Source organism: Tubulanus polymorphus, chromosome 1 (assembly GCF_964204645.1).
Source record: "Tubulanus polymorphus chromosome 1, tnTubPoly1.2, whole genome shotgun sequence".
NCBI classification, from domain to species: domain Eukaryota; kingdom Metazoa; phylum Nemertea; class Palaeonemertea; order Tubulaniformes; family Tubulanidae; genus Tubulanus; species Tubulanus polymorphus.
In genome coordinates this window covers 10,146,714-10,163,176 of record NC_134025.1, presented here as the reverse complement: position 1 = coordinate 10,163,176, position 16,463 = coordinate 10,146,714, and the positions used below count along the sequence as shown (strand labels likewise).

Here is a 16,463-nt window from a genome sequence, read left to right as displayed (position 1 = left end):
GTTTTGAAATAATATATATTTCATCACAAAATAAATGCCAAAATTCACAATTGTAATTGTTATTTTGAAATGCCAATATATAGATTTTACGGCGTCAAAAAATTCTCATCTGTATGTGATTTGTCACAGCTCATCATACGCTAGAGATTAAGTGCAAAATAAACTATCTCTGCTTTCTGTGAAAGGTACGCTATTATATGTGCATTTATGTATGTTGCTAATACACTGATGTTGTTTGACATAGGTGCGGATGCAGACTGAGATTTACCCGGACACCACCGAACAGGCTTCGCGTCAGATATTCCTCGTAAACGAATTGGAAATCCGCGACCGTTTAGTATCGTCTCAGATCAACAAGTTTTTGTACCAGTATACCTCAGAAGCCATGCCGAGACAATCACACGCCAACATGGTAAGATATCTTTCGGATGAACCTGTTGCCGTCGGGCATATCTGAATTTTTTTAATACCTTTTTATAAACTGTTATTTCATGCTTCTAATTTGACAAGTTATTCATTTTAAAGAGATTTTTGGATAGATTTAAATTGAATGTTGGCAGTCTCTTTTGCCACATACACATTGGGCGAACCAGTTTTTGTAGTTATTTGAATAGTGGTCGGAGCTAATAATCAAATGTATCATAGTTTGGACTTACGCATTTCACAGTGTCTAAGTTCCAACTACAGCGAGTGTGCTCAGTTGAGTGGTTCACTATTTTCGGACTTAGGTACCGTACTGACTAAATGACATTCGGTTTTACTTATTTCACAAACAGTTGACTAACCCTGATAGACGAAGTTAAACACAAAAGGAATCCTCACTTATTTTCCACAATAGCTTTCTTTCCATGTATCTCCTTTCATGTATATTGCTTTACTATGTTTTTCAGCTGTTGGTGAAAGCCTTGCATGTTCGACCGGATCCTCAAGTTCCGTCTCAGGAATGTTCTGTAAAAGTTTCACTAATGCCGCTTCGTCTGAACATCGATCAGGTAGGCAACATCATTATGTCTTTCAGACATCTGTTACATACAAAATTAGAAAAGATTTTGATAGATTCAATTAGTTGAGACCTTGTTTGTGTGAACACAAGATCATGGCAACTCTTTACCGTTTACATCTAAAAGTTAGGGATCTATATTTATACATACACTGTAGTTTACTATGCATCTATTAGAATTTGGTTTATTTTGCAGGATGCTTTGTTTTTCTTGAAGAACTTCTTCGCCTCCGTAACCGGCGAAACCTCCGCATCTCCGGTGAATATACCGTGTCCGAGTCCGGAAATATCGAGCAGCCCCGGGAAAGCGTCTTCACCGCCACCCGTAATGACGCTCGGAGGGCCCTCGCCGGAACATTCTTACATTGATACTCAGGAACAGTTGATCATGTTTGACGAGATCGCGTACGCGCTGGAAGAAAAAGACGACGAACTTGAAGAAAAAACGGAGGAACCTACGCAACCTGTATACTTCAAGTGAGTACCGTTATTGTGTCCTCGGTTGAATTTCAAAAACGACTGGCAAAAGAGAAACATGAAATGGTATTCATTTATTCATGATGTATTTGTAGGACATTCGTTTTCTCGCCAGATGTACCTATTCGGTTAGATTATCATGGGAAAAGACTGGACATGGGGCAGGTAATATGATAGAGACAGAATTTTTATGTTGCATTTCATTTTATTTACCATAAATATAGGGTACTATGAAAAATACATATGTATTTTTGGTACCATTCGAAATACTTCATGGCCTTTTTATGCACTTATAGGGTACTATAGCTGGCCTTCTAGCTGGTCTTGCTCAGTTGAATTGCTCAGAGCTACGTCTGAGAAGATTGAATTATAGACATGGGTGAGTAAAGCCATTCTAGGGGGTTACCGGAATGTTGGGTAAGTAGGACGTACCATATGTACATTTTACTTCTGTTGCAGTGTTCTTGGAGTTGACAGACTAATGATGCACATCATCAATGACTGGCTTCAGGACATCAAGACTAATCAGCTCCCCAGCATTCTAGGCGGTGTAGGACCTATGCATTCATTTGTGCAATTATGTAAGTACTGTTGTTGTAGGGTAGAAACATGCTGAGATAGTAGATGTAACATTCAAGGAAAAAACCATCCCATGTTTTATCATTTTCAGTCCAGGGAATTCGAGATTTGTTCTGGTTGCCGATTGAACAGTACAAGAAAGATGGTCGTATAGTTCGCGGAATACAACGCGGAGCGCATTCGTTCACTACTTGTACAGCAATGGCCGCTTTAGAACTGACGCAACGATTAGTCCTCAGCGTGCAGGTAGGCTACACTTAGAAACACTTAGATATTGGTGTTCATCGCGTTATAAATTCTTGATAAAAATGCAATAAAAAAGGCATATTTGCCTTGCTGAATTGTGTGGAGCAATTTACTTTTGACCAAAGATTTAACAATTTCTGGAATGCGGTTGCTGAAAATCTGGATTACAGATGTGGTACAGATCAGATTTATTATAGATTTTCATATTTGGCAACAATATGTTAGAATAGAATTATATGAACATATGTTAAAAATGATCTTATGAAAATTTGCAGGCCTAGCAAACAAGCACTCTCTTTAGTTGCTTACTTCATGCGCATAAATGTTTGCAATTTGATTTCAGTATGCTGCAGAAATGGCCTATGACATGGTATCTCCTGGTCCGAGCGTACGCTTGAACCGAATCAAGCGTTATAAAAGACATTGCCGATTGGCTCAACCATCTGATATCAGGGAAGGTGTTTCGAATGCAATTATGGTCGTGAAAGAGGTAAGTAATAACAAAGTACATCATATTGTATGGGAAATTAAGGACTTTGGGACTTTAGATTCTAGGATTCTTTGCTCTTAGAATAACAGTAGGCTTTAAATCCATTCGAATTTGGTTCGAGGATCTTTTCAGCACCAGTTCCTATTTCATTTCTTGAAACGTTGATTTTCATCCATTCAAAAATAAGTCCATTAGGGCTGGTTGCGCAACTTGTGTTGATTGCGGGTTGAGAGACTTATTTTCAAATCTATGTGAGAACCCAATTCATTGTTGTGTGTTATTTACAAACAGATCTCACTGATTTTAGTAATTCAATGATATGAAAAATTTGATAGATATGCCGAAGAAGATTTTTTACCTTATTAAATATTGCTGCATTAGAGCAAGGTTCTGACTGCTGAGTTAGATACTTGTAAATGAAGTCAGAACATAGGTGCAAGCAGGTTTAGAGAGTGCTAATTTTAGATCAAGATGTTGACCTTCGAATTTTATTTTTCCTTACGCCTGAAATTGGGACAATTGCTACGGCGACATTTACAACCACAATGGCAAATTTGAAATAACTCAATGAATGCGGTACGGAAAACAGGCAGCGTGTATAGGTATATGAAGAAATTCATGAAATGCACCGCCCTTCGGAGAATTCTCGCAAACTGATTAATCATATTTGGATATGTATACATGAAAAGCATTGCATAAGCGAAGGTTTTCGTCCACTGGCGTTTCTTATCATTATATAATAAGTATCTGAGACCATTAGCAATATTGCCCAAATTCCACGTTACTGTTACAGGAGTGATCATTATCAAAAACATGAGGATGACACATAAAAGCGTTTTACTCGCAGTTTTCGAGAGTTTGTTGTCCGAAGAAATAAGGGCTACGCCTCTGCTTCGGTTTCTCATAGTGGCTGCCGTCAGTAGTGAGAATACGATGACGAATAGAACTGGAATAGCATCTTGAATCAATGAACGTGGCACCTGTGTGAAATAAGTCAGCTTACGATTTCGCGATATTGGCGACATCAACCACAGGGACAGAGTCAAATTTCTGGATGCGATGTATCGGTCAATTCTAATCATCTTGAAGGCGATCTGTTCAGCATTCTGCGCGTACGATATAAACAGTACTAGAGTTGTAACAAATGCGCGTACTCGCGTCGTGTAATGTCGCCGGTGAAAAAATGGTGCTCTTATCGCGACATAACGCTCGATCGCTATAGCGATGATGATCCAATTCGAAAATGACTGCGCCGGATCCTCGAAATACGGATGAAACTGCGGTATTTTAAATTTCGGTATGATTGTCATGAAATAATGAAAACGGTAAAACGGGCAGGATGGCTTTGCGTGGAAAAATTCTTTCTGCAACAAACGACATCTGTTCGCATATAACCGCAGAGTTTTGACAAGAAAGTTAAAAATGTCGAACCAGAAGTCTCGTAGCTCGCATAGAACGACGATTTCGTCGGAAATGCCGAGCGTAATCAGATATATGAACGTAGTACGTACCGATCTTTGACGTTGACACTTGAACAAAAGCACGATCGTTATCGCGTTCAATATGAAACCGATCAGTCGGATGAGCAATCGCAGAATTCTGCCCAACGTGAATCCAATCGGTCGAGAACGCAATAGAATTCTAGGTTTTCTATCCCAAAACATGCACCAATAAATCCGCGAATCTGTCGTCTGCGATGTAATCGTGGTAACCACGGTCGTGTTCGTAGATGATGTCATCATTGCTGAATCCGTCTGCTTCGAATGTGAATATGAACTGTAAGATAATCATTGAAATGAATATCCCTTTTTGTAATCGATCGTCAAAAATCTCTTGGCAGTGATATTGATTTATTTACCCTGCAGTTACAAGATTGATTAATCAATTATAATGAAGATTTTGGTATGTTGATAATCGATTTAATCCTAGGTTACAACAGTATGTTTTCACAAAATACAATTATTACTTACTGATATGAAAATCATTTGGCCTTTCTTTCCGAGTGCATTTGCGATAGTACCGGTAATCAAAATATGAATTTGGGGAATTGATCATCAATTCATTTTTCACTTTTCATTTTCTAGTAGGTCTTTGTTGGGGATTAAAATCGTCATACATTGTGTCGATAATGAATTTTTGAAAAATTCTGGATGGTTGCCCTGATCAATTGCCATAGGGTTGTATTTCCAGAAGGTTGTAAAGTATTATTTAACGGTCATAGGATGTAGGGATGTTTTCCAAAGGGGTTTTTGTCCTGACAGTAATGATGGGTCAAGAGTGTATTGAATATAGGTACAATGTGTCAAAGATTGGTCATAGTCTCATAAGTGGTACTCAAAATCGAAATCTTTTTCTATTCTACAGGGTGTTACCGGTACCGCTGATGCTATCGTCAAAGTAGCAACAGAAGAACACGAACTGAAAGGTGTCACTGGAGCGGTCGGCGGAGTGCTACGACAAATACCGCCGACAGTTGTTCAGCCGTTGATACTCGTGTCGGAGGCTACATCCAACGTGTTAGGCGGAATGAGAAATCAACTTCTACCCGATGCCAAGAAAGAACAAGAAGAAAAATGGAAACAGGACGAGAGTTTATGATTGATTTTGATGATTAGATACGAGTGGATGTTGGACATGTTGCTTGGATGTGCGCGCACTGTTTTTGGTCTTGTGAATTATTAGATTATTTTAACTCGTAATGAACTACTTAGTCATTGTATCCGGTGTACTGAAAGGCTGCTTCGTTTCTTCGATATTTTGCATTTTCGGTTCATCGTCGATATGCAAACATGGAGCGTGTACATTTTAATCGAGTAATTTTTTATTTATTTATTTATTCAAAGTGTTTTGCATTCAATTGATGACTCATTGTTCGTCGAAGAATTGTATTGATAATTAACATATTTTTTCTATTGGAATCAGATTACATGAGGAAAAATATTTCAGTAGACATCTCCTCATTTGATAGAATTTAAATGGTTTATTTTAGAAACTTCCAATATCTCTGATTGTAAACACGTGGTGTAGATGTATGTTCCAATGTGACTGAGTGAGGTTGAGTCCTGTACTATAATTCTATACTCGGAGGCGGATCTAGGAAAATTGGAAGGCGAGGGTCCAGAAGAAAATGAAAGGCATTTCTCTGAAATAGGAGCCATGTCAAAGGCCATTAGGCAGGTCCCACCCTCGGTGTTAAGACTTTTATGAAAAAAATACATCTCAGAAAATGCAAATCCCGAGAGGATGAAGGGTGTCAGACTTACGGGTTTTAACGATCTCTGTCTTGATGAAAAGGGCAACCTCAGTGGGAAGGCAGGGTACCCGACCCCTGAGACCTTCCCCTAGTTCCGCCCCTGTCTATAATAGATAACTTAACTCCACGTCTAAGGAGAAATGTTTCCATGTCATTTAAAAAAATGTGGGCCTAGTAATCGATACACAGATAGAAAATACTTGGTATTATCAAATACGGTATTTCGTTATAAGGCTTATATACCGTAGATAGATATAAGTGCTTCGGGGCTGTGTTGCTGAAATATAGTAAAAAGCTAAAATTAAATTGGTTTGAACATCTATTCACTGGTCACTGTAACTGAATATCCGGGCCTTGAAGAGGGATTCAAGAATTTGATGTGTCTATGATAGTGGCTACCGGTATCATAAACATATGAAACTTTTCCTGTGGCGTTAGCGCGGTATTTATGAGATCGTTCAGTGCATCCCAAAAAAAGGTTGTCTGTTAGAAAATTGATAACTGTGTGCCAATTACGGGTATAGTATTTATAAGGTCCCACCTCCCTGTCAAAATCAGTTGAATGCTGCTCAGTCATCACATGACTAGGAGATGTGGATAAAAGAAGATCGGATATAATCATTACATGTACAATGAAATCAACATTAAAAAATTTCCTGACAACCTTTTTGTGGGATGCACTGTACAGAAATTTATGTGAATTTTCTGTGTAGTAATCATTCATAGATTCTGACTGGAATTTGTAAAATATTTGTTCCTTGTATCTTTTAAGAGTAAAATTTTCATTCACTTTGTTGCGTCGAGGTTCTTCATTCATCTATTCATCTTAAAAGTAACTCACAAACTCGAGCTATCCCCTTGAAACTTGTATTTCTAAGCTGCTTGTTGAACTACTATGTGCCAAGAGTCGTAAAATTTACAATCATACAATTTAAGCTACTTTCGTGATAAGAATGAGAAATTTCTGTATCCTCTAGAAATAGTAAGGTTGGAAAACTGTTGACCATGATCAAATTCATTGAGTGATTGATAACTGATTATGATCACAGGGGCTTGAATTTGAAGTTTGGGGGTGAATAGTTGCGTAGATCATCCAATATCCCAGGTACTGTATGTATAAAAAGAAATAGTACCTGGGATACTGGATGATCTAAGCTATTATTCCCCTCCAAACTTCAAATGCAAGCCCCTGGCGATGTGAATGGATTTCGAGTTGGGACGGCTGGATCCGACTTCAATGGAACCTGACTGTGCATGTATTACATTAGCTGACCAATCACATTGCATGTCGAAGTCCCATCAACCAATCACGCTGCGCGATGAAGGTGGCTGTATTTCATTTATTTTCATGTGCGTTCTTTGACTTTTTGTTTGGTTATATATATTATATATAAATCAGTTGACTGGTCTATAATTCAGTCAGTATTTGCCATGCAGTCATTATTCAGTTTACAATCTACTGGTATATCAATCATTTTTTCTCATATTTTAAACAATTTGAATGTATTGTTATTTGTTTCGATGTTACATAATAACCTGTAGAATCATCTTGGTGCTTAAGAAACTGTAACGCTGACATTTGCATCATTACCTAATTGTTCTAGTGAATATTCGGAAACAACGTCTGAAATGTTACCAGTAGTTTTCTTCTGTCGTGCTCTAAAGAGCGTGTTATTTCAAATTCATCCGAAATATATTTACGAATGAAGTGTCTAATGCAATGAAAAAACGATTATTAACCATTTAAGAAAAATGTTGTGTATATACTATGTATGTATAGACGCTTTGTAAAAATGTATAAACGGCTAATGTTGCAAATACAAGTATTCCAGAATATCTACATTTACACCGTCATTGTCTTCATTTACTTCAAGTGAGTCCTCTTCACGGAATACAACTGATCTGGTTACTACATAAATTTACCGAGAGTTCTGGTGGAGCTATGAAATGAGTTAGCTTGATTCGTAGTGTTTCGATGCGCTCGTCAATGGTCACCTGGTGCAAAGCACTGAATTTGTAGTATGCTTGTGTAACTGTTCACTATCCTCGCTTGCCAGGGTTCGATTGGAGCTCGCTGGGGCTCACGGCAACACAAACACGTTTGCTCTATAAATACCACGCAGATGATTGGCTAGATACTGGCCAATCAGACTGGTGGGCGCTGAGCAGGAACTTGTCCGCCCAAGAAATTGTGGGCGATGTACTCGACCGATGAAGGGTCTGCGGCCAGGGTTTGTGTTGGCGTGAGCTCCAGCAGGCGGCAATCAAACAAAGATGCTGTTCACATGAATAGCTCTAATAAGATGTACTCTATACCTGTCTGGTGTTATGCATGGGCCCAACTGGTTGACATCACACTTTGGCCAACTTTCCACTGCGCATTTCATCACTACCATTTAGTCATCTTTCCCTGGGAAGCTCAGCAGTTTAGAAGAGTCACACCCAACGGCTCTTGGGTGAGCGATATGTGGACTTGTATCTTGCCTCTAGGGACACTGGTACTGACACCACCCCATCATACACACGCAATCCAATTCAGCTTGCTTGAACAAGGAATGTAATGCAACAACCCAGGACAATAAAATAGGTTTTCGAACAAAAATTGTTTATTACAAATTTTCAAAACTTAAGGTAGAAATGATATTACAGAATGAGTCGAACAAACGTAAATGTAGAAATCTCTTTACCGATTGGACTGGTGCTATCTAACATGGACACGGTTGAGATTAGCACAAATTGAATTACAAAACCATCTTGCATAACTAGGGGTACAAATATAACAGTGGTCTTGGGACCCACATCGGCATAAACTATCACTATTGCACCGAGGAGCGACAAGAATTGAAGACGTTATAATACTGAACAAAGGGTGGATGTCAAATCTGAAATCTATTTACAGAACATACAAGTTGGGTAATCTTTCGGGAGACCTTTTAAATCATTGAATCTACGAAACAAACAAAAAATATAAAGTATAAATGCATCAACTCTCAATCATAACAAAATCATAGAAAATTCAAACTAATTCATATACAACGACAGAATATAATGTATAATCTTTTTATAATAATTTTCGCATTGAAATATTCAATTTAACTTCATGATTATATATTTTTCTTAATGTGCCGTACGTATGAAAATCTAACTAAATCCAGACAAAAAATATCCAATTTAAGCGTAGCAGGACCAATTTCCAACATCAGAATTGAAAATTGCATCAATGCCAACATGGAATTGTAATACAATGTATTGATAGCATACAATAATTAAGTAGTTTAGTTAGCACAACCTCTTCGTATGCTTTCATTTCAAATTAGGAAATATGTAAAAGAAATCAGTGATTTTCTAAGGTTTTTATACCCTTAAAATTGAATTTTGAAATACAATATGGTTTTTGAGGTATTTGAGGGACCGTAGTGCTGAAACATATTGATAACCATGTTATAGCTGACAATTAGAGAAGATAATTTAGTTATCAGGAGAAATTAGACGAAATTACTTCAGCCACCTCGATACTCTACAGCACAGAAAAGCTAATACACCTATCAGTTTATTCAACAGCCATGATAAACGCTGTAAAATTCCTTAGCTCAATCGTCTTTGTTCGCGGCGCTTTCTTTTTCGGGCGAATGTTGTTGCTTATCATTATCGCTCACAGTCGGCGGTGTGTTCAACGTTTTCTGCGCGTTCTCCTCGTACAGCGGGTAATCATGCGTATCGATGTCCAGATAATGCGGCGGCGTCTCGAAACCGAGTTCCGTATGAGCCGGTGCAGCCGGCGGAGCAGCGGCGCACGCGGGTCGCCACGAGTTATACGGATGGAAAGCCGACACCGCCGAAGGCGTCAAACACGCCGACGACGTAGCCGAACCAGGCCATAATACCGGAGTAACCGGACGCGACTTCTCCGAATGGTCATCGTTGAGAATATCCGAATACAGATGACATTTCTCTTCGTCGGGCAAACTACCGAAATATTCCCGAGCTGGCGTCTCGTTACCGCAAAGCGACGGCCGAGGAGTCGCCGGACGACTCATTTCCGCCGAGAGAGGTTGAATACCGACGATGCTCGGCGTCGATGCGAATCGGTTATTGTTTACGTCGACGTCGTCCGATTCGTCGCGAGAACCGTTATTTCGCGGCGACGGTTTCATCGACAGATCGAGCACGTACGCGTTCAAATCTTCCGGGTACGGCTTCGCGTTGTAATACCCGTAGTGATTGTAATACGACGAACCGTCGCCGGTGCTGTTGTACGCCGCCTCGTTCCACGATGCGTGCTCGGGTTTATCGATGGCGGTCGACATCGCCGCTTGATTACCGCAACACATACCGTCTAAAACGCCGGTTTCCTTCGCGATCGTAAACAACGGATCGTAATGCGGCGAACAATGCTCTTTCATATGGTTCGGGTTACCAGACGACGACGGTGGCGGCGGCAAAGCGGCGTCCCCATTGGTCGAATCGGGTTCAGGAGGCGTTGACGAAATTTCGCTCGTCGTAGCAGTAGCGGTAGCGGCAGACATGACCGGCGGCATGAAAGCGAAGTTCACGTATTGGTTGTAATTCAACGCGGTGTTAGACGAGAATGTTCTATTCTGCTGGGCGGATATATACGACTGAGGTAACATAGGTGAATAATACACCGGATTAGGCAGTAATGGCCGGTAATACTGGTTGTAAATGCGAGGGTTATACATGTACGAGTTTTTCAGGTCTTGCAGCGTCGTCATGTTCATCGCCGGACGCAGCATTTGGTGCAATGGTTTGACGGCATGACATTGAGTCTTGACGAGTTGTCGACGTTCTCTCGCGCGACGATTCTGAAACCATCCCTACAAAGAAAATACAAGAAAAAATTTCAACAGGGTGGCCACTTGTCACATGCATTTGATTTGCTTTTTTCCCCCGAGACTATGCCCGGACATGCACGATCTGCAAAGAATCCAATCAATTAACACAGTCAAATACTTAAGACATAGTCGGAAACTGTTTGATTCTACACGAGATCTAGAAATCTGAACAAATTTTCCTGACTTTTCCTTGATCTTAAGCTTTTTTTATACATAATTCCCTCATTATTCCCTGACTGTTTTAAAGAAAAGAAAATTCCCTGACTTTTCCCCGATTTCCAGGGATTTAATACCGGCAGTGGTCGGGAAAACTTATCGTCAATATTTCTAAATGTACATATAAAAAGTAATCAAAATATAATGTTTAATCCAGATTTCTCATAAAGTTGATTCATTCTCTGATGATCCATATATTAAGTGTGTACACCATCTATTAAGCCAGTTAGCACACTTACTCTGATCTTCCTCATCGGAACGTTATGCTTCTTCTCAAACACCTCCATGAATTCCGTTGATGGATATTCTTTCTCTTGAAATATCTCTTCGAGTTCTTGTCGCTGTTCAACGGACAGACGCATGCGCTCTTGAATACGTCGGCGTTTTATCTGCTGTTGAAGTTGAGTTAGAGGCGGCCGAGGCGGCAACATTAAACCCGTATTCACGCCGAAAGTTGAAAAAGGCGGACCTAAAATATATATATATTCATTTCTCGCTATCTTTGAATAACTTTATTTTCAGCCCCCCCAAAAATGTCACTGTTTAGGCCCCGGTACAGAAAAGAACTGCTGTCATGCTGAAAAATGATATACCTACATTCATTTCTATGATTATCGATTAAAATTATGCATTTCTAATGATCTTTGAATAAAGATAAATTTTACACCCCTTTTAGGGGCCCGCCTAGGCCAAAGGTACAGGCTATGACCCGGCAGCAACGTCATTCGTTGTTACTCGGGTGGTTTCCTACAAATTGGGCATGTTAAACAATTTTTCTCTCTTCCTATGAATAAAATGTCCGTGGCTCCTGGTCTAATAGGAAGTGTCTTATAGCCGAACGTGGCCAAACATCGCTTATGGACAATCAAAGGGTTTTTGACTCGTTGAACTCGAAGTACCAGGGCCAGTTGCTCGAAAGTGGTTAAGTTAGAATAAAATGATACCTTGTTTCTCCTAATTGCACTTTTGTAAACTGCAACAAAATTTGTAATCACTTTATTTCATTCCTATAACTGGCGCGTCTGTTATTGTGAGCTTGATGAAAATTTTAAAAAAAGTTATGTACATGGTAGATAGGCGGCCGGCCGGGTCAAGTTCTAAGCTCAGCAGAAATGAGAAACAAGGTATTTTAGCCTTAACGAGGGGACAGACGACATTGTGGTGGTGGCAACTTCTTTGTTACATTGGATATATCCACTTGTTACGATGGATGTATCCACTTGTTGAAACTCTTTCACTGCATGTACCACAGCTATGGTGTACAATTGATATGAATCAATGGCGTGTAGCCCACAGCATTGTGTATAACTATAATTTAGTCAAAAATCCCTATTGAAAGACAGCAGCAGCAGCAGCAGCAGCAGCACATGTCAAATATTGTGAAATCTTTGTACTGAAGATATGCTATGCTGCAGGGCCCAGGAACGGATCTAGGTACCGATTCAGAGAGAAGAGAACCCCCAAAATAGGGCAATTATATAGGGCACCCCGAAAGAAAGCTATTTACAAAAATACTATATTATAACTCAATGTTTGGAAATGTAGAGAACAAGTTTATGGATTAAAACTTATAGGTAAGCTTTCAATTTATCGTATTTTCGCCAGCAATAACTGGAAATTAAAAAGATTACTTAAATGATGGACTCCATGAGTTGAGTCCAACTTTAATTGAGTCCATGCTTTATTAACTATTATGAGTGACTGCCCCCGGTTACGAATTATAGCAAGGAATAAAACTTGATACGTGAGACCAACTTACATTGTATTTTACAATCTGTAGCTGCGATCGTCTGATAAGGCCACCAGTCCGTCTGTCGTTGGTACCTCGATGCATCCATCTCAGTCGTTAAGTTACTATACCTCGGATCCATTTGATACATTCCGAAACCTTAAAATCACCAAATAGTGGTCCCGGAACACTATGCCCACTTGGAAAAGTGGTCTTAAATGCTCGAAAATTTGACAATTTTAAAATTCAATGCCCCTGGTGAACATGTACAGACGCCAATTAACTTGAAACTAGCCACAATCTCAGAACATGTCATAAGCTACAATTCTGCAATTGAATATGGTAAAAAAGATGGCAAAATTTTCTCGAATTGACCAGATTTTTTGTGATGCTAGGCCGATACATACAACACATACCAATACCAAACCTCATGATGATTTAAATCAAAACGTCTTCAAAATTTCTCATGATAACTTCAAAAATATGCTTTAGCACTGAAGTGGCCACAAGTTGGCCAGCTTGATTCCGATAAAATCAATTTTTGGGCTGCAGATGAAGGGTAGATATCAACCAAATATTGAGACCACACATAAGCATATAAGCGAAACTTCCTAAGATTTGATCAATAACAGTTGGAGTGACGAAAAGTGAACATAATAGCCTGCTGGGACTTAAATCCCAACTGGGCTAAAAAACTTCGCAATATGTTACTCAAAGCCATGAGTTCAAAATAAAAAGAGCTTTATCTAGGTTTAACCCTAGGAATCGTCATTCATTGTCGATTGAATTGTTGGTACCTGTAACCCAACAATAAACGCCATGGAGAACCAGCATACCTCAAGGTCAAACACAAATCGAAACATCCCGCAGAAGATTCAAACTTAGGCCTACCTTTGAATGGCGTCGGAAGAGTGGTCGTGTTCGGAATCGTATTAGGTTCGACTTTGACTTGCTCAATTTTCGTAAACGGACTCAGACATTCGTGCTGCGATCTTTTCGTCGAGTTTTGTTGACCAGTTTTGTCATCATGGGTCCTTTCTGCCGAAGTCTTTGAACCAGCTCCCGTGCTCGTAGTCGTGCAGTCAGAGTCTACTGGGTCGTCAGTCGCTACGCGGCTGATGTCAATATTTTGATCGTCATTATTTTCAGGTTCGTTTGTATGGGTTGTCGTAGTAACTGCTGCGACGTGATGTCCAGACGTATCGCTATCCCGGTGCTGTTTAACGGCCAGCTGCTGCGACCCCTCAGCTAGGCCTATAACATCAAATTATTACATTCCAGTGATAAGAAATGACATTTTCTATTTATGTACATTCCTAGTCCCCCCCCCCCCCGAGGCACAAGACTGACCTAGAGTTTGAATGGGTGAATTCAATATTCTCCAAGGGTTAGCATCGATACACATACTGTATGGATGGGAAAGGCCAAAGGAGCAGGTGCGACCGACCAACTTTGCTGGGATATTGGATAATCCGAGCTACTATTCAACGCCAAACTTCAACTATTGAGTCGGGTGAGGGAGGGATCAAAATTCTTTCGTGTCAAGTCCCTGTGGTCAGTGGTTTTAGTCTTAGAAGTGCAGGACTGCAGCAGTGAAAGCTGACGGTTTTGTACTTTGAATTGAAGTAAATTCGCCATGGCAAAATATCAAAATCTTAAAATCAGCAAGCTGCGGCAACATATAGGCCTTTTAGAAACTGTCAAAAATCGGCAATTATTCAAGCGGCGGCAATTCAATAATCACAAACTAAAATTGCGGAGGCTTCCCAGTTCCACAGTCAGGAACACTTTCCAAAAACGGCTTATTCTGCCAATTTCGGCGTTTTCCGCCAATAACAGCAGAATCAGCCATTTATGGATTACTCAGTTTTAAACTGCTTCTGCCAATTTAGCCGAAATCGGCGTTTTCTGCCATTTTTGGCTTGTTCTTAAAAAACGCCATTTCCGCCGTTTTCAGCTGTTACAGTTTTTAAAACTACATCGCCAGAAACGGCGTTTTTAGCTTAGATAGTTTTACAGGTGCTATTTATAATGCTTAGTTCGATGGGAGTCCCTATTATGACATCATCGCTTTTCTGCTGGCATACATTTGTTTGGGCCGAAAAATTGATCTCATTGATCCGTTCCAGGCTTCAAGAAAGAATTAAATATAAATGTATGGGTTTCCGATGGCAAATGTATTTGAACTCTGTTCTTTCTGTATACCTGTATTCTATGAAATAAATATATACATACATGTATCCCAAATTGTTTCGAAAATGTTTGTTGTATTTTGAAATGAGTCTAGATACAGCTGTATCGATTTTGAGTTGTAACGTCATCGGCCACCAATTCATTCAATCACTATCCATCACAAGAATCCATCAATTAGCTTGGAGGCATCGAAGATGTTAATTACTTTCAATTAACCAACATCATATGCAGTCCAATATATCCCTCAACCATTCTATGCTTTATTAGGCAAGATAAGACCATGGGCATAACTTAAAACTAGATTTTTGATACACTAGTTTATACATCCATGATTGATTTGTCTTATGAGAATGATAATTATAATAATAATAATTTTATTTTTATTTTTAACATATAATATTTACACATCCGTTCACCTCAGCAAATTAATTATTTTATTCCGAAAAAAGTACCGCGTAGACACTAGGGGAAACGTCTAAGTGGGTGGGGGAATCCTCATATATAACAAGTGGACTGCCAATAATGGCTTAATAGTTTACGATTATAAAACTAACTACGCCAAAAACGGCGGAATACGCCAGTAATGGCGAATGTTTTTATGTGTATCCATGGCAACGTTTACTTGAAAACTTTATAATAGTTTTTAAAATTAGTTCCCAAATCTATTTCTAACAAAAATCATGATTAATAAACTTGTTTCATGCTGTAGTAGTTTTGAGAGTTTTCCCGGAGTTTTTGGGCTTCATATGACGTAATCATTTAGAAAAACGTAAATTTGACCACTTTACCTAGCTCAAAAATTTCCATCCTAGCGTCATATGAAAGCTTATCGTCTGCTCGAGATTATGACGTCATCGGCACAATGCGCTAATTGAACCGGAAGTGCGCAAAAAAACTATTTGTGGCTGATTAAGCCATAAACGACTGTGAAAGTTTCAAAACTGAGTGATCCATAAACGGCTGATTCTGCCGTAATTTGCGGAAAACGCCGAAATTGGCAGAATAAGCCGTTTTTGGAAAGTGTTCCTGACTGTTCCAACGCGCATGCAAATTGTTTATTACCGGTAGTAGTGGGAGTTGCAGCGCTCATCTTTCAGTTCAAATGTTGCAATGTTTCGCTTTTTAAGAAGACATCGGCGCCAAATGTACACAGAGCTCACTCTCAGTCTCAGTTGACAGTTGATTTTCTGGGGGACTACACAGCGAACGCGGTGTGATTTACCGCCACACCACACACACGTGTGTGTGTTCCCTCAACCGAATCACTCGCTTACCATTGGTCAGCATTCAATTAAATTAATTTCACAAATTTGAAATCTCGATTTGCTTTATTAAATTTGAAACAAGATGTCATTTTCATAATTTTATAGGACCATCTTTTCATACACTGCATGACCCCTTAGTAGTATTCAAGCAAAGCCAATGTT

The 16,463-nt window shown here is 39.5% G+C and overlaps 2 protein-coding genes across 2 annotated transcripts in view; one reads left to right on the top strand and one right to left on the bottom strand.

Annotated features, from left to right (window-relative positions):
• LOC141905844 (autophagy-related protein 2 homolog B-like) overlaps positions 1-7,873 on the top strand; it is a 38,205-nt gene extending 30,332 nt beyond the window's left edge. Inside the window, exons 31-39 of the mRNA XM_074794908.1 lie at positions 245-412; positions 891-992; positions 1,197-1,477; positions 1,573-1,642; positions 1,774-1,856; positions 1,937-2,058; positions 2,148-2,302; positions 2,646-2,792; positions 5,157-7,873. Of these exons, the coding sequence (XP_074651009.1) occupies positions 245-412; positions 891-992; positions 1,197-1,477; positions 1,573-1,642; positions 1,774-1,856; positions 1,937-2,058; positions 2,148-2,302; positions 2,646-2,792; positions 5,157-5,390 (1,362 nt within the window). The 3' untranslated portion in view covers positions 5,391-7,873. The remainder of the gene's footprint in view (positions 1-244; positions 413-890; positions 993-1,196; positions 1,478-1,572; positions 1,643-1,773; positions 1,857-1,936; positions 2,059-2,147; positions 2,303-2,645; positions 2,793-5,156) is intronic.
• An 809-nt stretch (positions 7,874-8,682) lies between these two features.
• Positions 8,683-16,282, bottom strand: LOC141907120 (uncharacterized). Its single transcript, XM_074796694.1, has 5 exons — positions 16,099-16,282; positions 13,735-14,097; positions 12,874-13,002; positions 11,354-11,583; positions 8,683-10,880 (listed from the first exon to the last, which is right to left on the bottom strand). The coding sequence occupies exons 1-5, from the start codon at positions 16,124-16,126 to the stop codon at positions 9,636-9,638; spliced, it is 1,995 nt and encodes a 664-aa protein (XP_074652795.1). The 5' UTR covers positions 16,127-16,282; the 3' UTR covers positions 8,683-9,635.
• Positions 16,283-16,463: the final 181 nt, after the last annotated feature.

Coding starts and splice junctions, on each gene's coding strand:
- LOC141907120 (XM_074796694.1), bottom strand. CDS start 16,126: ATGAGCGCTGCAACTCCCACTACTACCG. Junction 11,584..12,873: donor TACAGATTGTAAAATACAAT/GTAAGTTGGTCT, acceptor TATATATTTTAG/GTCCGCCTTTTTCAACTTTC. Junction 10,881..11,353: donor TTCCGATGAGGAAGATCAGA/GTAAGTGTGCTA, acceptor TTTTCTTTGTAG/GGATGGTTTCAGAATCGTCG.